This window comes from Furipterus horrens, unplaced genomic scaffold (genome assembly GCF_987537825.1).
Source record: "Furipterus horrens unplaced genomic scaffold, mFurHor1.1.pri manual_scaffold_3, whole genome shotgun sequence".
NCBI classification, from domain to species: domain Eukaryota; kingdom Metazoa; phylum Chordata; class Mammalia; order Chiroptera; family Furipteridae; genus Furipterus; species Furipterus horrens.
Window position 1 is genome coordinate 115,705,100 of NW_028327173.1, and position 24,165 is coordinate 115,729,264.

A 24,165-nucleotide genomic window follows, 5' to 3' on the forward strand; every position below is an offset into this window, starting at 1 on the left:
TGGTACCCCTTTCCCTCCAGCAACCACCCCCCCTTAGTTCATGTCCAAGGGTCATGCATGTAAGTTCTTTGACTTCTTCCTTTCCTATACTATTCTTAACATCCCCCTGTCTATTTTGTTCCTACTAATTATGCTTCTTAATTCCTGCACCATTTCTCCCTTCTCCCCCCTCCTTCCAGCTGATAACCCTCCAAATGATCCCCATACCTATGATTCTGTTCCTATTCTGTTTGTTTGCTTAGTTTGTTTTTGTTTTTATTTTTTAGATTCTATTGTTAATATGGTTGTGAGTTGTCATTTTAATGTTCATAGTTTTGTTCTTCTTTTTCTTAAATAAGTCCCTTTAACATTTCATGTGATAATGGCTTGGTGGTGATAAACCCCTTTAGTTTTACCTTGTCTGGGAAGCACTTTATCTGCCCTTCTATTCTAAATGATAGCTTTGCTGGATAGAGTAATCTAGGTTGTAAGTCCTTGCTTTTCATCACTTTGAATATTTCTTGCCAGCCCCTTCTTGCCTGCAAAGTTTCTTTTGAGAAATCACTGAAAGTCTGATGGGAACTTCTTTATAGGTAATTCTTCTTTTCTCTTGCTGCTTTTAAGATTCTCTTTTTATCTTTAATGTTTGGCATTTTAATTATGATGTATCCTGGTGTGGTCCTCTTTGGGTCTAACTTTTTGGGACTCTGTGTTTCCTGAACTTGTCTATCTATTTTCTTTGCCAAATTAGGGAAGTTTTCTTTAGTTATTTTTTCAAGTTAAATTTTCATTTGGTTGGTTGCTTTTTTGTTTTGTTGTCAGTTTCTTTTGCTGTGCAGAAGCTTTTTAGTTTGATATAGTCTCATTCTTTTTTTTTTTGCCTTCCCTGCCTTTGGGGTCAAATTCATACAATGTTCTGTACTACCAAGGTCCAATAGTTTAGTACTTATGTTTTTTTCTATGTATTTCATTGTTTCAGTTCTTATATGTAGGTCTTTGATCCACTTTGAATTAATTCTTGTACGAGGGGACATACTGTAATCTAGTTTCATTCTTTTGCATGTGGCCTTTCAATTTTCCCAGCACCATTTATGAAGATACTTTCTTTTGTCCATTGTGTGTTTTGGCTCCTTTGTTCCAATGGTCTGTGTGTCTGTTCTTCTGCCAGTACCATGATGTGTTTTTTGTTTTTTGTTTTTTTTGTCTTTAATTTATTTATTGTTTTTCTATTACAGTTGTCCCACTTTTTCTCCCACTGCTCCCCCCCACCCTGCCCACCCCTTCTCCCACAGTCAATCCTCACCCTGTTGTTGATGTCCATGGGTCATTTATACTAGTTCCTTGACTAGACCCTACCCCTTCTTTCCCCCTCCTCCGCTCCCCCCACCCCGCTGGTCACTGTCAGTCTGTTCCTTGTTTACATTCCTCTGGTTCTATTTTGCTCATTTGTTTGTGTTGTTTATTAGTTTCTTGCATTAGGTGAACTCCTACCAAGTTCCTTCTTTCTTTCTGCTGCGTAATACCATGCTGTTTTATCATAGCTTTGTAGTATAATTTGAAGTCAAGTAGTATGACGCCTCTGGCTTCATTCTTTTTCATCAAAATTTCTTTGGCTATTCACGGTTTTTTGTGGATCCATACAAATCTGGTGATTTTTTTGTTCTATTTCTTTAAAAAATGATATTGGGATTTTGATAGGGATTGCATTAAATCTGCATGTTGCTTTGAGTAATATGGCCAATTTATGTTGACTCTTCCAATCCATTAACACAGAATATCTTTCCATTTCACTGTCTCTGTTTCAGTCTCTTAATAATGCTTTGTAGTTTTCTGTATGTAGGTCCTTCACATCCCTTGTTAAGTTTATTCCTAAGTATTTTATTTTATTTTTTATTTTGATTTCAATTGCAGATGGATTTCTTTTTAATAAAGTTTCATTGATACTATATAGGAAGGCAGTGGGTTTTTGTGCATTGACTTTGTATCTGAAACTATACTGTATTTGTTTATTGTTTTTAATAATATTTTTGTGGAATCTTTAGGTTTTCTACATACAGAGTCATGTCATATGTAAAAAGTGATACTTTTACTTCTTCCTTCCCAATTTGGATGCTTTTATTTCTTTTCCTTGCCTGATTGCTCCGGCTAGGATTTCCAGAACTATGTTGAATAAGGGTGGTAAGGGTGGATATCTTTGTCTTTTCTTGATTTTAGAGAAAAAGCTTTCAGTTTTCACCTTTGAGTATGGTATTAACTGAGGGTTTGTCATATATGGCCTTTATTATGTTGAAGTACTTTCCTTCTGTACCCATTTTTTTGAGTGTTTTGATCATAAATGGATGTTGTAACTTATAAAATGCTTTTTCTACATCTGGTGAGATCATATGATTTTTATCCTTTGTTTTGTTAAAGTGGTGTATAATATTGATCATTTACATATGTTGAACCTTCCTTGTGCCTCTGGAATAAACCCCACTTGATCATGATAATAATTTTTTTAATGTATTACTGTATTTGGTTTGCTAGTAGTTTGTTTAGGATTTTTAAATCCATATTCATCAGTGATACTGGTCTGTAGTTTTCCTTTTTAGTGTTATCCTTGCCAGCTTCTGGTATTAGAGTAATGTTGGCCTCACTTTTTATGGAGGGTTATCTTGGCCTCTTCAATTTTTGGAGGAGAGTTTGAGAAGGATTGACATCAAATATTCTTTGAATGTTTGGTAGAATTCACTGGTGAAGCCATCTGGTCCTTGACTTTTATTTTGTGGAAGATTTTTGGTGGTTGTTTGAATTTCCTCCCTGATAATCTGTCTATTTAGATTTTCTGTTTTTTCATGATTTAGTATAGGGAGGTTATATATTTCTAGGTACTTATCCATTTCTTCTATGTTATTGAATTTGGTAGCACATAAATCTTTCATAGTATTCCATTATGATCCTTTATATATCTGTGATGTCTGTGGCAACTTCTCTTTCATTTCTGATTTTGTTTATATGAGTCTTTTGTACCCTTAGTCTAGCTGGGAGTTTGTCAATTTTATTAATCTTTTAAGGAATCAGTTCTTTATTAATTTTTTAAAGTGTATTTTATCAATGATGTTGTTATAGTAGTACCAATTTTTTACCCTTTGCTGCCCTCTGCCCAGTAACCCCCTTCCCTCCAGCAATCCCACTCCCCCTAGTTCATTGCATGGGTTGTGCATATAAGTTCTTTGGCTTCACCCTTTCCTATATTATTCTTAACATCCCCCTGCCTATTTTGTACCAACCAATTATGCTTCTTAGTCCCTGCACCATTTCCCCATTTCTCCCCCTTCCCCCTCCCAGTTGATAACCCTCTAAATGATGCCCATACCTATGATTCTGTTCCTATTCTGGTTTGCTTAGTTGGATTTTGTTTTTATTTTTTAGATTCAGTTGTTTATAGTTGTGAGTTTGTTGTCATTTTAGTGTTCATAATTTTGATCTTCTCTTTCTTAAGTAAGTCCCTTTAACATTTCATATAATAATGGCTTGGTGATAATGAACTAGCTTCACCTTGTCTGGGAAGCAGTTCATCTGCCCTTCCAGTCTAAATGATAGCTTTGCTGCATAAAGTAATCTTGGTTGTATGTCCTTGCTTTTTATCATATTGAAGACTTCTTGCCTGTCCCTTCTTGCCTGCAAACTTTCTTTTGAGAAATCAGCTGAATCTTTTTTTAAAATTATATTTTATTGATTATATTATTACAATAGTTCCAATTTTTTCCCCTTTGCTCCCCTCCACCCAGCACCCCCCTCCCCCAGCAATCCCCCACCAAATCCATGCCCATGGTTCGTACATACAAGCTCTCCCGCTTCACCCTTTCATATATTCTTCTTCTTTGTTTTTTAATAAATAAATGATTAATTATTTTAACAATAAAAAATAACAATCTCTCCCTCTTAGATATTAAGACCCTTTATAATCTTATAAAGGACAATAGGCGAAGGTCTGAAGTTCCTCTAGCTGCTTCAAGCTGGACATGGTCATCGTCCTACCTACCCTTGGGTCCAGAAATTTCTAATAAGAGTGGGAGTGCTGAGGGGAGAGTGGCCTTCCCACATGGGGAAGGATCATGCAGACTCCAAGTCGGTTGGCTGTCCCCAAACAGCTGCGTGCTTGGTTTAACAGGCTGGCATTCTTGTTGTATTCTCGGGGCAACAGATTTGGCAAAAGGGTTAAAAGATACATCATTCAATCCATAACTACTAGATGACAAAAGGCAGGGATTAATTTTTCAATGTCCCACATTAGGGATAAAAAGGGGGGCTTCTTTGGAGGAAGGTGTGCCAGGCACATCTCACCTGTCCAAAACCCTTTTGCCCATTATACTTAGTTTGGGCTGAGGGAAATATTTTAGGTATCCCCCCTCTCAGACCTCTGGGCCCTTTCTGTCCAAGCCATTAGGATAGAAAAGAGAAACCAGTTTTAAAGTGAAGCCCACAGACCACCCCATTCTTCACCAACCCAGCCACTTAGTTCAGCCAAACGGTTGAGTCTCAGGAGGCAGCAATGCAGACAGGATTAAATAAGGCCTATACGTACAGACAATCACTCAGGTAATGAGATCATAGCCTTATGCCCTTTGAAAACAGAAAACACGTGTTAATTTATGTAATATAACCCACAAACAAGTCTCTAAATCTGTAAGACTGTCTTATTGGAAAGACATCCAGTTGCAAGGCATTTGACATTCTTCTTGCCTGTAAAATAAATATCTTTGATGATACCACAGACATAGTTTAACTTTCAAGTGAAAACATATTTTAAATGAAAAGAAACTTTAAAAGACGGTTAGCTGCACTGCTTTGTAGTCTACCACTCATCATTGTGATTTTCCTTGAATCGCGATTTTTCTCCCTAAGATTACCCTCCTTGCCATTAAAGGGACTGCATTAAGTCCATTATTAATTTATCCTGTTCATTTGCATAAACACAACAAAAACAAAAAGTGATCACTTATGATCTTTAGTTCTTCTTTGCTGGAACTTACGCAAGGAACATTTAGAGTGACCTTCAGTCTGCCCTTCAGGGCACCGAAGCTGAGCCACATACCTGGCATTCAGCCTTGCCTGTACACACCTGTCTTTTCCAAGTCCTTCTGGTTTTCCATGGTGCCTAAGGTCCCTTCTAGCCATCTTTCAGGAAAACAACCTTCATTCCTTCCCTGGAAAGATTGCTGTGGACCGCACAACCAACCATGGTACCAGGCTTTTTATCTCGTGGGCTTTTATTACCTTCGAAAGTCATTCCCAGTTCCTCAGGGCTTTTTGGTAACAACCAGAGCCCAAGCATGTATCCTTTAGGCATGACATTCCAGTCAAAGTCTTGGTCAAAAAAACCTGTATTAACAACTGGTCTTATTAGTTTTATGCAAAGAAACTTATGTCATTACTTAATTCTTTAGATTGCCAAACTCTGGAGGGATCAGACACGGAGAAAAATATACAGTGTGAAGGAAAATCCTTGTCCTTCTAATATTCACTGAACTGGCATTTCCATTCTTCATATTTTCATTTTTCCCCCACTAAAAATTTTTTGTTTGTTTTTCCATTAAAGTTGTCTCACTTTTTTTCCCCCTCTTGCTTCCCTGCACCCTGTCTGTCTCTTATCCCACATTCAGTCCCCACTCAGTTGTCTTTGTCTGTGGGTCATTTATACATGTTCTTAGACTAGGCCCTTCCCCTTCTTACCCACTTCTCTTCCTCCCACGTCCCCCCCTTGTTACTGTTAGTCTACTTCTTGTTTACATAGGTCTGGTTCAATTTTGCTCATTTGTTTGTGTTGTTCATTAGTTTCCTGTAATAGGTGACAGCATAAGGTATTTTTCTTTCGTTGCCTGGCTTATTTCGCTAAGCATAATTCTCTCTAGTTCCATCCATGTTGTTGCAAATGGTAGAAGTTCCTTCTTTCTTTCTGCTACATAGTACTCCATTGTGTAAATGTACCACAGTTTTTTGATCCACTCATCTACAGATGGGCACTTAGGTTGTTTCCAGCACTTGGCTATTGTAAATAGTGCTGCTATGAACATAGCAGTGCATAGGTTCTTATGAATTGGTTTTTCTGGATTTTTCGGATATAATCCTAGCAATGGAATTGCTGGTTCAAAAGGCAGTTCCATTTTTAGTTTTTTGAGGAAATTCCAAACTTTTCCATAGTGGCTGCACCAGTCTGCATTCCCACCAGCAATGCACCAGGGTTCCCATTTCTCCGCATCCTCTCCAGCACAAGTTGTTTGTTGATTTGTTGATGATGGCCATTCTGACTGGTGTAAGGTGGTGTCTCATTGTGGTTTTAATTTGCATCTCTCTGATGGCTAGTGATGTTGAGCATTCTTTCATGTGTCTATGGACCCTCTGTATGTCCTCTTTGGAGAAGTCTTTGTCCAGGCCCTTTAACCATTTTTTAATTGGGTTGTCTGTCTTCTTGGTGTTGAGTCGTATGAATTCTTTATATATTTTGGAGATCAATCCCTTGTCTGAGATGTCATTGGCAAATATATTTTCCCTTTAGTTTGTTTTCCTTTTCATCTTCCTGATGTTTTCTTTAGCTGAGCAGAAACTTTTTAGTTTGATGTAGTCCCATTTGTTTATTCTTTCCTTTATTTCCCTTGCCTTAGGAGATATATCAGTGAAAATGTTGCTACGTGGGATATCTGAAATTTTCCCGCCTATTTTTTCCTCTAGGACTTTTATGGTGCCATGGCTTACATTTAAGTCTTTGACCCATTTTGAGTTTATTCTGGTGTCTGGTGTAAGTTGGTGGTCTAGTTTCATTTTTTTGCATGTCCCTGTCCAATTCTCCCAACACCATTTGTTGAAGAGGCTCTTTTCACTCCATTTGATGTTCCTTCCCCCTTTGTCAAATATTAGTTGACCATATAGACCTGGGTTTATTTCTGGGCCCTCTATTCTGTTCCATTGATCTATATGTCTGTTCTTATGCCAGTACCAGACTGTTTTGATTACCGTTGCCTTGTAGTATAGTTTGATATCAGGTATTGTGATTCCTCCTACTGTGTTCTGCCTCAAAATTGCTGTGGCTATTCGGGCTCTTTTTTGGTTCCATATAAATTTTTGAAGTATTTGTTCTAGGTCTGTGAAATATGTCATTGGTATTTTAATAGGGATTGCATTGAATCTATAAATTGCTTTGGGTAGTATGGACATTTTAATGATGTTGATTCTTCCCATCCATGAGCATGGTATATGCTTCCATTTATTTGTATCTTCCTTAATTGCTTTCTTCAATGTTATGTAGTTTTCTGAGTACATGTCTTTTACCTCCTTGGTTAAGTTTATTCCTAGGTACTTTATTTTTCTTGTTGTTATGGTAAATGGGATTTTTCTTTCAGTTTCTGTCTCAGATATTTTATTGTTTATGTACAGAAATGCCTTCAATTTCTGAATATTGACTTTGTACCCTGCTATTTTGCCTAATTCACTTATTAGTTTGAGTAGTTTTTTTGTGGAGTCTATAGGATTTTCTATGTACACTATCATGTCATCTGCAAATAATGACAGTTTTACTTCCTCTTTTCCAATTTGGATGCCTTTCATTTCTCTTTCTTGTCTGATTGCTGTGGCTAGAACTTCCAAGACTATGTTGAATAGGAGTGGAGAGAGTGGACATCCTTGTCTTGTTCCTGACCTCAGGGGGAATGCTCTCAGTTTTTTCCCATTGAGCATGATGTTGGCTTCAGGTTTCTCGTATATGGCCTTTATTATGTTGAGGTATGCTCCCTCTATTCCCATTTTCCTGAGAGTTTTCATCATAAATGGGTGTTGTACTTTATCAAATGCTTTTTCTGCATCTATTGATATGATCATGTGGTTTTTGTCTTTCATTTTGTTCATGTGGTGTATTATGCTTATTGATTTGCGAATATTAAACCATCCCTGCTTCCCTGGGATGAATCCCACTTGATCATGGTGTATGATCTTTCTAATGTGTCGCTGGATCCGGTTTGCCAATATTTTATTGAGGATTTTAGCATCTGTGTTCATCAGCGATATTGGCCTGTAGTTTTCTCTCTTTGTTGTTACTTGACCTGGTTTTGGAATTAGGGTAATACTGGCTTCATAGAACGAGTTTGGGAGTCTTCCCTCTTCTTGTATCTTTTGGAATAATTTGAGGAGGATAGAAGTTAGTTCTTTCCTAAATGTTTTGTAGAATTCACCTGTGAAGCCATCCAGTCTAGGGCTTTTGTGTGCCAGGAGTTTTTTGATTACTGCTTCAATTTCATTAGTTGTTATTGGTCTATTCAGGCTTTCTGCTTCTTCTTGATTCAGTTTTGGAACATTATATGTTTCCAGGAATTTGTCCATTTCCTCTAGGTTGTCAAATTTCTTGCCATACAGTTGTTCATAATAATTTCTTACTATTCTTTGTATTTCTGTGGTATCAGTTGTGATTTCTCCTCTTTTGTTTCTGATTTTATTTATTTGGGTCCTCTATTTTTCTTGATGAGCCTGGTTAAAGGCTTGCCGATTTTGTTTATCTTTTCAAAGAACCAGCTCCTACTTATGTTGATCTTTTGAATTGTTAGTTTAGTCTCTATGTCATTTAATTGTGCTCTGATCTTGATGATTTCCTTCCTTCTACTTGTTCTGGGCTTTGCTTGTTGTTCTTCCTCTAGTTCTTGTAGCTGTAGGATTAAGTTTTTTATTAGAGATTCTTCTAGCTTTCTTAGGTAGGCCTGTATTGCTATGAACTTTCCTCTCAGGACTGCTTTCGCTGTATCCCATAGGTTTTGCGTTGTTGTGTGTTCATTGTCATTAGTTTCCAGAGACTTTTTGATTTCTTCCTTGATGTCATTGTTCACCCATTCATTATTTAATACCATGTTATTCATTCTCCATGAGTTTAAATGTTTTTGAATTTTTTCCTTGAGGTTGATTTCCAATGTTAAGCCATTGTGATCTGAGAAGATGCTTGATATAATTTCAATTTTCTTGAATTTGTTGAGGCTTGTTTTGTGTCCTACCATGTGGTCTATCTTTGAAAATGTCCCATGTGCACTTGAGAAGAATGTATATTTTGCTTCTTCGGGAGAAAAGTATACATATCGTCTAAGTCCATTTGATTTAGAGTGTTGTTCAGTGCCTCAATATCTTTGGTGTTTCTTTGCTTCAAAGAGCTGTCCATTGTTGACAATGGGGTGTTAAAGTCCCCTACGATGGGTGTGTTGCTGTCTGTATCTTTCTTGGAATCTTTCAACATTTTCCTTACATATTTGGGTGCTCCTAAGTTGGGTGCATATATATTTATAAGGGTTATATCTTCTTGATGGATTTTTCCCTTAAGTATTATGAAATGTCCTTCTTTGTCTCTTTTTATGGCCTTTGCTGTGAAATCTGTTTTGTCTGATATAAGTATTGCTACCCCAGCTTTTTTTTCGTGTCCATTTGCTTGAAATACTTTTTTCCATCCCTTCACTTTCAGTCTGTGTAGATCTTTTGTTCTAAGGTGGGTCTCTTGTAGACAGCATATATGTGGGTCATTCTTTCTAATCCATTCAGCTAACCTATATCTTTTGATTGGAGCATTTAAACCATTTACATTTAAGGTTATTACTGATAAGTAATTCATTGTCCTTTTCCCCCTTTATACTCGTGTTCCTCTCTGTCTCTCTCTGTTTCTTCATCTTCTTAAAGCAGACCCTTTAGCATCTCTTGCAGTGCTGGTTTTGTGGAGATGTATTCTTTTAGCCTTCTTTTGTCTTTGAAACTCCTTATTTCACCTTCCATTTTGAATGAGAGCCTTGCTGGGTAGAGTATTCTTGGTAGTAGGCCATTGTTTTTCGTTGCTTGGAATATTTTTTTGCCATTCCCTTCTGGCTTGTAGTGTTTCTGCTGAGAAATCTGATGATAGCCTTATTGGTGCTCCCTTGTATGTTGTTAGTTGTTTCTCTCTTGCTGCTTTTAGGATTCTCTCTTTGTCTTTCAGTGTTGCCATTTTAATTATGATGTGTCTTGAAGTGGGCCTGTTGGGGTTCATCTTCATTGGCACTCTCTGTGCTTCATGGACTTGCGTGACTCTTTCTCTCTTCATGTTAGGGAAGTTTTCTGTCATTAGTTTTTCAAACAGGTTTTCTATCCCTTGCTCTTCTTCTCCTTCTGGAATTCCTATGATACGGATATTATTACGTTTCATGTTGTCCTGCAGCTGTCTTAGAACCTCTTCAGTCTTGTTCAGTCTTTTTTCATTTTGTTGTACTGTCTGGGAGTTTTTGTGTACGTTGTCCTCCAGCTCGCTGATCCGATCTTCTGCTTCCCCTAGCCTGCTTTTAATTCCTTCTACTGTGTTTTTCAATTCAGAGATCGTATTCTTCATTTCCTTTAGGCTCTTATTGATAGCTCCTATGTCCTTTTTCATGCTGGTGTAATTCTCAGTAAGTTTCTTATAGTTTTTCTGGAGTTCCTTGTAGTTTCCCTGGAGTTCTTTGTAGTTTCCGCTGAGCTCATTCAGCTTCTCCATAATACATGTTTTGAAATCAATAACTGATAATTTGCTCCCCTCTATTTAATTTAGCACTCTCTCTGGGGATTCTTCCTTTCCTTTCGATGGGGGGTTGTTTCTCTGTCTCCCCATTTTTGTGACTCCTGTTGTTTGTTGGTGCTTCTTAGAATGATCTGCACTTCCTGGATCTGCCTCTGGTGGCATCAGATAATGTACAGGTCTGGCCCTAGGCAGCCTGTGGGAGACTTCCAGGGATCTACTGCCTTTGTCTGACTCCTTTAGTTGTTAATCTATTCAATCCTTGATTAGCTGTCAGGCTTAAGGACCGTGGGTGTGGCAGCTTAATTCCTGTAGGCAGGGCTTTTGCTTCCCCTCAGGCTGATGCCACTTGGAGGGGGATGGTCTGCCTGCAGTACTGGCGATGAGTCAGCACTGGGACCCAGTCGCCTGCTCCCCCAGTTCTCCCCTCAAAGCCACCACACCAAACTCTCCCCAAGCGTCTCCAGCCCTCTCTGCCTTCCTTCCGCTCGAGCCCAGGGTAAGTGGGTGCCAAAATATTTTTGTATGTGATCCACTTAAGAGCACTTTTTCTCCCACTGTTTCTCTCCAGCTAGCAAGAAACCCTGTTGCTTTTTGCTTTTCACAGCTGATACTATTTTACTTTCCACTGTCTTGCTATAGGCTGGGAAGCCCAGCTTGGGGTTTAGACCCTGCCCTTCTCAGGGGGAACCCTCGGCTGCTGAGCTGTTTCTCAGTCCCTTCAGCTGCCACCCGTGGGAGCCCAACCAGCCCTTCCGCGTCTCCGCACTCCCTACCGGTCACGTTGTGATGTAGCAGCCTTTTCTGTTTCTCCGTGGTTATAAGACTTCTTTCCAGCTAGTGTTCCGTTGGTTAGTCCAGATTATTTCTCCAAAATTAAGTTGTAAATCCAGACTGGTCCTGGGAAGAGGTTAATATAGCTTCCACTCACTCCTCTGCCATCTTGGATCTCCCAGCTGACAGTGTTATAGGCATTCCTTTGTAGGTAACTCTGCTTTTCTTTTGCTGCTTTTAAGTATCTCTCTTTTTCACCTTTGGCATTTTTATTATGATGTGTCTTGGTGTGGTTCTCCTTCAGTCTAGCTTGTTTCGGACTCTGTGCTTCCTGGACTTGTATGTCTATTTCCTTTGCCAAATTTGGGAAGTTTTCCTTCATTATTTTTTCACATAAGCTTTCATTTTCTTGCTCTTCCTCTTCTCCTTCTGGCACCCCTATGATTCGGGTGTTGGCATGTTTAAAGGTGTCCCAGAGGTTCCTAAGCCTCTCCTCATTATTTTCAATTCTTGTTTCCTCTTTCTATACTGGTTGACTGTTTTCTTCTTATATTCCAAATCATTGATTTGAACTGTGGTTTCCTTCCCTTCACCATTGGTTTTGTGTGCATTTTCCTTCGTTTCACTTAGCATAGCCTTCACTTCTTCCCTTATGCATTTGCCATACTCAAAACATATCTGTCAAGCCTGTGAGCATCTTTATCACCAGTGTTTTGAATTCTGCATGTGTTATGTTGGCTTTCTCCTCATCGCTTAGTTCTTCCACTGAACCTTGATCCGTTTCCCCTTTTGGGCCATACTTCTCTGTCTGTTCATCTTGACAGGCTCCTGTGTTTATTTGCCTCTGTGTCTTAGGTAGAGCTGTTGCACCTGTTACATTATAAGAGACCGAGCCTTAGGTATTCGTCAGTACAGGGCGACCCGTTTCACCATGTTGTGGCGCTGTATGCAGGAGAGGGTCAGAAGAAATAGTGCCTCTTGCCCAGCACCTGCCCCCTTTCCAGGTACTTCTCCCACTTCCTTATGGGACTGGTGCCTCTCTAGCTGTTGTCCTGGCTCTCGCTCCAGAGTGGGTGGGTCTATGGACATTCTAGGACCATGGGGGCCCTTTAAACAAGCAAACTCTCCTTAGAGACCTGCAGTTTCTTCCTCTCTCCCAACCCCCACTGGTTTGCACAGTCAGAAGCAAGGAGGTTTTATTTTCCCCGGCACTAGGACCATGAGGTGCATGGTCTGTTCTGGTGCTGGGAATGCCCCCCAGATGTCCCTCCCCACTTTTTAAAACATGTGACTACACTTTCCGTTGACCTGCAGCTGCTGCTGCAGCCACCACACCATGTCCCCTCCATCCCAGCTCCACCCTTTCTACCTTTCTGGATGATTATTTCTTCCTTATATCTTTGTTTGTTGGACTTCCATGCAACTCAGTTTTCGGGAACTTCTGGTTTTCTCTAGTTTTGAAGTAGTTGTATTCCTTCTTGATTGTGGAGGGAGACCCAGCTCGTCTGTGTAGGCCTCCATCTTGGCCGGAAGTCTCTTTATTAATTTTTTATGTAGTATTTTTGTTCTCTGTTTTACTCAGTTCTGCTCTAATTTTTATTATTTCCTTTCTTCTCCTGGCTCTAGGTTACTTTTGTTCTTCTTTTTCTAGTTCGTTAGGTTGTTAACTTGAGATTTCTCCTGCTTCTCGAGATAAGCCTACGAAGATATAAATGTCCCTCTTCCGTCGTCGGTGTGGCTCAGTGGATTGAGTGCTGACCTGGGAATCATAAGGCTGTGGCTTCAATTCCAGTCAGGACACAGGCCTGGGTTGAGCGCAGGGTCCCTATGTGAGGGCATGCACATGGATGTTTCTCTTTGTTTCTTCCTCCCTCCTTTCCCTTCTCTCTAAAAAGAAACAAATACAAATCTTTAAACTTCCCTCATATTACTGCTTTTACTGCTATGTCGTTTTGTCATTCTCCTTTGTCTCTATTTGCTCCACTTGTGCACCTTTGATGTTTCAGTGGGTGTATCTCTCAGGTGTATTTTTGCGTTGAGCCAGGGAATCTTTTCTTGAGATATGGTTGTTTCGGTTGTTGAAACTTCAAAGGGAGAAACGAAGAGGATCTCTCACGCCACTATTCCTAAATTATATAAGATAATGTAGTTTTCCTTCTCTGGTACAAATTTTAAGTCTATTTCCTTTCCTTTTTTGTGTGTAATAAACATTTCTATATTGAAGAAATAAAACTAACAATCTAGGAGGTATAGCAGAATAAAATATAAGCAATATTTATAGTTCCTGTTATCTAGTTTATACGCCTATCAGATTTGTGCCTTGGAGAACTTGCTAAAGAGCTATTAAAGGGTTATGAATTATGATTGAGTCTGCTACTAAGTCTCAACATTTTGATTTTTAAAGTATAAGTTACACCTCTTCCACTGCTCTTTCACATTTTTGAAATTTATAGCAGCCTGAAGCAGAACCAGAATTTTCAAAACTGGCTGGCATACTTACCTGGCAGGGGAAATACCTTGATCATGAAGGTGGTTTTCCCAAGGTGAGGCTTATCCATTGCTCTCCGGATGTGCTGACCCCTGCGATTTCCCCAAATGTGGGAAACTCGACTGCATAATTTGTGGTAGTGGTGGCGGAGACTGGCTGGCACTTCATATGTAATCTTAGCATATATGTACCTGATTTGTGGCAGCACCAGAATTTTATTCCAGTTCTCTAGGATTCTGAGTCCAGTAGTATACTTTTGTCTAGAGCTTGCAAACTAACATGGAGAAATTTTTTAAAATTCTTTCTCAGCATAATGTAGGTATAGTGAATTGAGTGAAGGCATGAGAAGATTATAAAGTGTAAAACTTATGTAAAAGTATATATACCATATTGGTCTGATTGTTACTGAACCTAAGTGTTTATTTCAGGATTTTAAAAAGGCACTTTTTTTTCCTTCTCAGTGACTAATACCAATACAACTCAACTTCTTTCTTTAAAAAAAGTCTCAGCCTCAGTCCAAGAAGTTCCTCTAGAACCATCAAATAATATTTTACTCCTGGGCAAGCCAAAGATTGAGTGTCAACAGGCAAAGAAGGCACCTCTGCACAATTTAACTTATGGTAAAGTGCTTTTGGTTTTGTTTCTTAGTTTGTTATTTGAATGTATTGTTAAATGTTCTAGATAATTATTTCCCCTGTGTAGACAATAAGCTTTGACTGTAAATGAAAGATTGAAACATAAAAGCCAGAGGCACTTAGAGAAAGACTGGGCAGGAGGGTGAAGTTTCCTAACCTGAAGACTTCTTTTTAATATGAACAGTTATAAATCGTCCCATTTCTCTCTTTTTTCATTTCATGTGATTCTTCTATAAATTTTGTTTGACTTTGTATTTTTTTCAGAGCTTCCAATTCTGAACCAAGAACATGAAAATGTTTCAGCTGTAGGAGTCTCAAACAGAGCATTAACTAGAGCTCAGCTGGCGAAGCAAATTCTTCTTTCAAAGGAGAATGCAGTTGCAACCACTAAGTCCAAAAAGGACACGTTTGTTTTAGAAGGCATTGATTCTGCCTATGAAAAAACCCAAGATACTACTGTTGAGACTCTCAATACTAACTGTGTTTCTATCAAAAATGGCAGTCAATTAATGGTTTCTGAAAGTGAGGTAACAACAAAGGGAACTTCACAACCAGAAATTAAGGAAGGAAATGAGAAAAGAATGCCCAAAGAGACTGATCGTTCAGACTCCATAAACGACACATGTAAAATTGTGCTTGCGACTCCAAGAGTTCATGTAACAATACCCCGGAGATCAAAAAGATATGCTTCAAACCTTCCTCCTCCAAGTATATGTCAAACTACTACAGATGGAGTTAAAAATAATAAGGTAGGAAAACCTTTAAGGCGGCTGTGTATTTGTTTTCATCCCCATTCTTCAAGAGTTTGAGCTCTTATGCTTTCTCATTATTAACAGTAGCTTCATTTTTGTGTTTTATCCTTACGTAACATAGAGGCAATGCGGTCTAGTGTAGAGATCAGTGGTATGAAGGTAAGTAGATGCAGGTGTTAAATCTTACCTTGCTCTATTACTAGTTGTATACCCTTCAACAATTTACTTACTCCCTTTGAGGATGAACACTGATTTTATTCCTGTTTATAATTCTTTTACCTGACTTTTGGAGTATTATTAATGGAACAATAAAGAGAGAAAGGAATTACATATAGCATCTAAAGATTTGAGATTTTTTTCCTGTTATAAAGTAATGTGATCAATAAAAGACTTCAGTCCATCAAACTATGTTACACTGGGACATTCTCTTAAGAAAGTGGAATGGGACAGCAAATTCAAGGAGAAAGATACAATGTAAAATTATTAAAGGTTTGTCCATTAATTTTTAAAAGGTCAGTGGTGGGTTTTTTCCAGACAGAAGCCAGACTCTTCATGTCATCCTCTGCTCAAAAGTCTCCAGTAACTTCTCATCTCAAGAGAAAACACTGGTGTGGCTCAGTTGCGTTCAGCTTCAACATCATCCTGTAAACTGAAAGGTCACAGGTTCAATTCCAGGTCAGGGCACATTCCTAGGTTGTGGGTTCAGTGCTCAGTCATGAATGTACAAGAGGCAACTGATCAGTGTTTCTCTCTCTCCCTCCATACCCCTCTCTAAAATCAATAAGCATGTCCTCAGGTAAGGGATAAAAAAGAGAGAGAGAGAAAAACACTAAACCTTTACTGTGGTTTACAGGACTATACATAATTCAGTCTTAGAGATATTCAGCCTCATCACATAGAGCTCAACAAATATTTGCTGAGTGAATTATGAATGAATATTTTGACATTTCATATAAGCAGTATGGTACAGAATTCTAGAGCTAGAATTCCATATTTTATAACCTATCTGTGTCTTAACTAGCTGTGTGTGACATAGCAAGTTAATTATATTATTCAGCTAGACCTTACAGAGTTTCATTATCTGTAAAATGAAGTTAATTGTACTTGCTTCCGCGTGGTATTGTAAGAAACAAGGAAATAGTGACTCCCAAACCAGTAGAAAATCATTAGTAACAAAGGTCAAATGTAATTAGAGGGTCTTTTTCTTTTTTTTTAAACATCTTTGATGATACCATAGACATAGTTTAACTTTCAAATGAAAACAAATTTTAAATGAAAAGAAACTTTAAAGACTGTTAGCTGCACTACTTTTGTAATTAGAGGCTCTTAAGGGCAAATGCAATTAGAGGGTCTCAAGGGCAAATGTAATTAGAGGATCTCTGAGAAGGAAGTTGCCAGCATTAGCATATTTACAAATCACAAAAGGGGCATCCTGAAGGGGGAAAGATAGTCATTACCAGACAAAGGGAAAATGGGAGAAGGTAGTTGACAGTATTAGCATATTTACAAATCACAAAAGGGGCATTTAGATAATCATGTTAGATTGTAACTCTGGAGTATCCAGCATGGAGAAACGGGGAAGGAAAGGAAGAGGGAGGGGGTTTTTAGATGCGTTAGGGATAAAAGCAGCCAGCTCCCTCTTTTTGGGCGCACATTCTCCTGGCTGAGGGTGCGCCCAACTCTGCAGACTCATGAATAAACACCTTGCTTTGCTGCTCAAGTCCTGTGTCCCGGTTTTTATTGTGAGCATTTCTCACAGTATGAGGATAACATGAGTCAATGCATCTAAGGTACCTGGAACACTAGCTAGCATTAACTTTTATTTTCAATACCATTTGACTTATTCTTTGATATATCTCAGGTAGTTCCAAATGTGGAAATAGAAAAAAGAAATTTTATTGCTTCTTCCCCAAGTCCTACTTATAATGTTTTTAATGAACATAATTTCAGGGGGGCAATAACTAAGAGCATTATTCCATTTTATCATTCTATTTTAACATCTTTTCTTGACTCAGCATAAAACTACCACTGGAAAATTTATCTTTAGTATATATAAATTTATGACTTTATATCTAAAGTGTTAGAAATAGTAAAAACCGAAACCAAGGGAGCTGAGATGCAAGATTTATCAAGAGGAACCTGCTGGGCTGTCTCAAAGGAGAGAACAGCAGCTGGCGTACAGGCTGACATGGTTTTAAAGGGAGGGATAGAGGATGACTGGAACAGGGTATTGGGGCGCCTAGTGATTGGTTTGGCCTGGGGCTAACGGCAGGAACAGTGGGTTGAGTCTGGGGGTAACGGCGTGGGAACAACGAGGCACTTGGTGTTCTGTTGGGTATGTTGTTCGGGAGAAGGAACTTGGTGATTTATTGGGCATGTTGCTGGGGAGAAGAATAGAATAAGGGAATAAAAAATTTTCTACCTCCTACTGGTGCTTTGCAAGATTTGAGGAACTTTTCAATGGACTGCTCAATAGTCATTGTTTGTGGTTTTTACTTCCTGCTAATCAACTTATTGGGTGGGGGTTTTTGAGGCTCTTACTGAACCTAAGATAAAGTATATGACTTCACAAATTAGTTTAGTTATTTTATGCCTTTGGGCTACATATCTCATCAGAAATAGTTCAGTGTTAAATTGTTACACAATAGAAACAATAATTTCTTAGCACAGGTGTTCACAGAAATTTTCCTTTATAACAGGATTTTACTTGTCCTAAAATAAGGAATTCTCTGAGTAGTTCACATATTTGCTTTGGAATAAAACACTGTTAAATATAGATTACCAGCAATTACCTTTAGAGTTTATAGAAAATTGAATGCAACTTCAACTTTGCAAAAAAAAAAAAAAGTGTAATTTTTTTAGTGGTAAGAGTGTTAGTGACATGTATACTACACAGCTGACTCTTCTTTTCTCCAGGTTATTGGGTCTTTTGTGGGACTTGGTGTTTTAATGGCTACCTTAGGATTTTAGGTGATTTCTTTTTCACCAGTGGTGAGATATTAGATATTAAGAATATATAAAATATAATTGATTCTGGATTGTAGAACAAACTGCAGTACAACTTCAGTTCAATCTCTTGCCATTCATCCTTTTTGTTTATTGTTTACAAGAGTTTTTCTTTTTTCTATTTAAAATACAGTGTGATTTTTATATACATGTTCACTGAGGAATCATTTGGATTACTTATAGAGTTTTTCTTTTTTAATGTAAATTGATTTTGCAATGCTTATGCTATGAGTAATGCAGAAAACTTATTATGCTTGTTTAGGTGGTCCAGCTACAGGAATGGATGATTAAAATCATCAACAATAACACCGCTATATGTGTGGAAGGAAAATTGATGTAAGTATAACATTTAAATATTTTTTTAATAAAATGTATAATAAAATAAGATACTGTATATTAGAACTTAAAAGGAGAAGCATGAGAAATAGCATCTTCTTATAAAACAAAGACTGTCTAAATAGGCTGCAAACTGAAGGCAAAAACGTAAAATGACTATATGTGTTGATTGTAACCAGCTTTCTTATTCTTACCTTTCAGGTTATTTTAAAAATAGTGACAGCTCAAATTTACATAAAGTGCTTTATTTTTTTCCAGAGGTTTAATAAGTTGACTGGTATTCACTGCTTAATTATATATGATTAGTTAATATTTACTACATGCATTTCAGTCCAGATTCTCACATCTAAATTGAGACAACCAGATATAAATTAGTGATCAAGACAAGGAATCAAAATTAGTTTAAAACTTTGTCATACAGCTACAGAATAAGTAATCATTAGCAATTTCTGGTTCTCCCTAGTGAACGTATCATCAGGTAAGTGGGCGTCGCTGAATTCTGCTAATCTATTAACAACATTTCCTATTCAAAATCAATTTCTTGAGAGACTTCCAGCCAAGAGGGAGGCCTAGACAGACACTTTGCATCTCCCTCCACAACTAAGAAGGAATACAACTACCACAAAATTAGAGACAACCAGAAGTTCCAGAAAATCAAGCTGCATGGAAGTCCAACAAACAAAGATATAAAGAGGAAATACTCATCCACACAGGTAGGAGGGGCATAGGCAGGACAGAGAAGATGTGGTGTGGTGGTGGCAGCAACCGTGGCAGAAGCAGACCACAGAAAGCAGTCACACCTGAGGAGCGCTCCCAGCACCAGACCAGACCAGACCACACAGCTCACGGTTCCAGCACTGGCGAAAATAAAGCCTCATTGTTTCTGACTGAGCAAACCAGTGGGGGTTGGGGTAGAAGAAGAAGCTGCTGGGCTCTCAGTGGAGTCCGCTTGTTTAAAGGGCCCCCACAGTCCTAGAGCGTCCACAGACCCACCCACTGTGGGAACGACGGCCAGGGCAATAGCTAGAGAGGTACCAGTCCCATATGGGAAGTGGGAGAAGTACCTGGAAAAGGGGCAGGTGCTGAGCAAGCAGCATTGTTCCCTCTCAGACCCCTCCCCCACATACAGCACCACAACATGGTGAAACAGGTTGCCCAGACTGACGAATACCTAAGGCTTCACCCCTTACAACGTAACAGGTGCAACAGCTCTACCTAACACACAGAGGCAAACAAACAAGGGAGCCTAAAAAGATGAGGAGACAGAGAAGTATGGCCCCAGCGAGCGAACGGATCAAGGTTCCAGTGGGAGAACTAAGCGATGAGGAAATAGCCAACCAACAGACAAGGAGATAGCCAACCTAATAGATGAAGAGTTCAAAACACTGGTGATAAAGATGCTCACAGGCTTGACAGATATACTTAAGTATGGCAAATGAATAAGGGAAGAAGTGAAGGCTATGCTAAATGAAAGAAAGGAAAATCCACACAAAACCAATGGTGAAGGGAAGGAAACTGGGGTTCAGATCAATGATTTGGAACATAAGGGAGAAGAAAATAGCCAGTACAGAAAAAGGAAACAAGAATTGAAAAAAAAAAACAAAACAGGAGAGGCTTAGGAACCTCTGGGACAACTTTAAACGTGCCAACATCTGAATCATAGGGGTTCCAGAAAGAAAAGAGGAAGAGCAAGAAATTGAAAGCTTATGTGAAAAAAATAATGAAGGAAAACTTCCCAAATTTGGCTAAGGAAATAGATACAAGTCCAGGAAGCACAGAGAGTCACAAACAAGCTAGACCCAAAGAGGACCACACCAAGACACATCATAATTAAAATGCCAAAGGTTCAAGATAAAGAGAGAATCTTAAAAGCAGCAAGAGAAAAGCAGTTACCTACGAAGGGATGCCTATAAGACTGTCAGCTGATTTCTCAAAAGAAACTTTGCAGGAGAGCAGGGACTGGCAAGAAGTATTCAATGTGATGAAAAGCAAGGACATACAACCAAGATTACTGTATCCAGCAAAGCTGTCATTTAGAATGGAAGGGCAGATGAAGTGCTTCCCAGACAAGGTAAAGCTAAAGGAGTTCATCATCACCAAGCTATTATTATATGAAATGTTCAAGGTACTTATTTAAGAAAAAGAAAAATATCAAAACTATGAACATTAAAATGACTGCAAACTCACAACTATCAACAACTGAAACTAAATATAAAAACAAAATCCACGTAAGCAAACCAGAATAGGGACAGAATCATAGATATGGGGGTCATTTGAAGGGTTGTCAGCTGAGAGGGGGAAGGGGGGAAATGGGAAAATAATGCAGGGATTAGGAAGCATAATTGGTTGGTACAAAATAGACAGGAGGAAGTTAAAAATAATATAGGAAATGGTGAAGCCAAAGAACTTACATGCACAACCATGGACATGAACTAAGTGGGGTGGGATTGCTGGAGGGAAGGAGGGTACTGGGCAGAGGAGAGCAAAGGGAAAATAATTTGGGACTATTGTTACAACATAATCAATAAAATATACTTAAAAAATTAAGTATATTAAGTAAATTAATTTTTTTGTGGTAAAAAACCAGGGTATCACTGTTTACTCACTTACTTGGAAGTTTATAAGTTGAGTATATATAATCTCTCTTGCCTACTTCATTTCTGCCTGCATGTACCCATTTCCTGAATGTCCAAAATTCAACATAGATTTCATTGCTTGAAATGCTATTGCTTTTGCTTACTGACTGTATGACTTGTGCAAGTTATATGTTCTCTTTCAGTCTCCGTTTTTTCATTTCTATAACGGCAATAGTATTATTACCTTTTGGGTTATTTTGAGGATTAAACGAGCTATATTTTTAAGCCTTGAGAACATTACTTTAAAGTGCTATTTAAATGTGAAATAAAATTAATAAAGCAAAAACAGAGCATAAGAAGTAATGTTGTATTAAGGTACAACGTATGAATTTAATCCCATTTGACCAAATGAAAGGAAATTAGCTTTCTTATAACACTTAGATATAGTATGTTTGTTATTAGTTATCTAATGAATTGCGGAATGTTCAACATTTATCTAATAGATAGATCTTCATATTTTGTTTTATATTCTTAGCTTCATTTAAGGAAATATTAAGAGTATATTTATGGGTAAATGATTGACATTGCAGTTTGTTATTTTCCCTGGAACTTCTTTTTCGCACTTTCCAAAGAGGAGGGTAAAAACGTTGGGCTGTATAAGGAGGGTAAAAAAACCCACTAGGTTAACCCTGTCCGATGTGGCTCAGTTGATTCAAAGCAAAAGGTCGTTGGTTCGATTCCTGGTTAGGGCATATGCCTGGGTTGCAGGTTCGGTCCCTGCTTGAGTGTGTACAAGAGGCAACCAATCTGGTTCTCTTGCATCAATATTTCCTTTTCTTTCTTCCTCCCTTCCCCTCTCTCTAAAAACAAATAAAAAAAATCTTTTTAAAAGAACAACCCACAAGTTTAGATGGATCCAAACTGTATAATTGCATGAAAGCTAACAAAGTATATAGGTCTTAAGAAGAGGGATAGGGAAATCATTATTTGGAAGCATAGCATCAGTTAAGATGGAACTGCAAGTATTGTCAGCACCATGTATTTAGAGACATTACCTGCTTCCTCGCTAATGATGTATTTTACACTAGGTGTATGGTTTGGTTACAGCATCGTTTCTTGTCACATACTCCGAGGACCACATTAGTTTAGCCAAGCAGCTGAGTTCTGATGCAGTGCTTGGCCCTCAAATGTTTTATAATTAGATTAATAATATTGTTAATATAGCTGGAATACAAATTTATTACTTTAGATTATAAATGTATATACTTACCTATGTAAATATTTTGGCCTTAACTAAACTATTTTTTCCTCCTAGAGACATCACTAACATATATTGGCACAGTAATGCAATTATAGAACGGATTGAACAAAACAAACTTAGGACATTATCAGGCAACATTTATATATTAAAAGGAGTGATAGATCGGATTTCCATGAAAGAAGCAGGTAATGACTCATTATTAATAAGTTATTTCAATAAGGGAAGCAATTAATCATATTTCTAATAGTAATGTACATTTTTTACTTTCAATTAGTTATTTTATAGTTGTGAATCAGTCATAACTAAAAATTAGAATAGAATTGCTCAAATTATGTAAAACTATTTGACAGTTTAAATTAGTGATTTAAAAAAAAAAATTTCAAGTGAAGTGTTTCTTATTTGGTAGGAATTGCTTTGTAAGAACGTAATTTATTCCCTAGGTCCTCTTTTGGTTGAAACTGCCCAGCACAACCAAGACTAGTCTTGGTATAATATAATTTTCTGTCTGAATGTGACTGAAGGAAAACACATCTGAACAGTCTAAATTTATGATTATTAGCAATAAATTGTGGTTTCTTAGTGCCATTGGTATCCTACCACATTTCTCTAATCCATTCACTCTCCCATCCTCCTTTATGACTACTTTATATTTTTACAAATCTCCAATATCTCCTCCCTCCCTCAGGTGGGGAGATAGGGTCGGGGAGGGAGGGTATCACCTGAGCAGTCTGAAGAGATTGTTCCAATCAGAAGAGAATGTCTTCTCATTATCTACTCACCTGCTTGAATCTAGACCTCCTTTTATATGGATGAACAGTCCATGTTTCTGTCTGTGTCAGCCTTTCCATTTGTACTCTAGCTCCCTTTTCCCTTTTACTCAAAGATAATCATTGCAGTGATTCATGATTCTCCCTTCTCCTGTCAAAAACAATCCCTCTTTTTTTTTTTTTTTTTTTAAAGAGAGAAAGAGAGAGAACATCCATCTTTTAAGGACACTTCTTTCAACCACTATTGCTCTCAATTACAAAAAACAACTCAGAAGATTTGTTATATCTAATTCCCCTTGAGGTTTTTCCCATTATTCTCTTGAATTCTCTAATCATGCTTTAATCCCCAGCTCTTCACCAGTGGCCCTTTTCAAAGTCACCAGTGGTCCCCACATTGCTAAATCCATTATGAACTTGACACAGTTAATCATATTTAACTCCATGAAACATTTTCTCAATGTGGCTTCTGGAAAACCATATTCCAATTTTCATGCTGTCTCACTCCCTGTTTTTTCTTAGTTTCTTTGCTCATTTTTCATTTTCTTTTTGCTTCTTAATAAAGAGGTAGACTAGGGCTCTCTACATTCAGTGCTATACTGATTTCTTCTAGGCTTTATATCTTATCTATATGGTGACAAGTGCCATTTATATATATTACCAAGAATGCTCCCCTAGCCACTTGTTTCATTTTCCATGTTCATTTGACATCTCTATTAGGATGTCTGCAGCCATCTCAAACAGTAATGCATTGCTTAATGACAGGGATATGTTCTGAGAAATGCATTGTTGGGTGGTTTCGTCATTGTGTGAACATCATGGAGTGCCTATAGGTAGTATAGCCTATTGCTCCTAAGCTACAAACCTATACAGCATATTCTGCTGAATACTGTAGGCAGTTATAACACAGTGGTAAGAATTCTGTATCTAAACATATAAAAAGGGTACAGTAAAAATATAGTATAAAAGATAAAAATGGTAATCTGTGTAGGTCACTTACCATGAATAGAACTTGCAGGACTGGAAGTTGCCCTGGGTGAGTGAGTGAGTGAGTGGTGAGTTTGTGATG

General features: G+C 38.0%; 1 protein-coding gene and 1 non-coding gene across 2 annotated transcripts in view; both read left to right on the top strand.

The window, feature by feature from the left end:
• The window catches only part of MIS18BP1 (MIS18 binding protein 1), a 66,203-nt gene that overhangs the window by 7,739 nt on the left and 34,299 nt on the right, over positions 1 to 24,165 (top strand). The window contains exons 3-6 of the mRNA XM_090270101.1: positions 14,228 to 14,386; positions 14,666 to 15,150; positions 18,422 to 18,495; positions 22,387 to 22,517. Of these exons, the coding sequence (XP_090126227.1) occupies positions 14,228 to 14,386; positions 14,666 to 15,150; positions 18,422 to 18,495; positions 22,387 to 22,517 (849 nt within the window). The remainder of the gene's footprint in view (positions 1 to 14,227; positions 14,387 to 14,665; positions 15,151 to 18,421; positions 18,496 to 22,386; positions 22,518 to 24,165) is intronic.
• LOC150015788 (U1 spliceosomal RNA) lies at positions 13,771 to 13,932 on the top strand. The gene has a single exon (XR_016510299.1). It is a non-coding gene; the product is annotated as a U1 spliceosomal RNA (small nuclear RNA).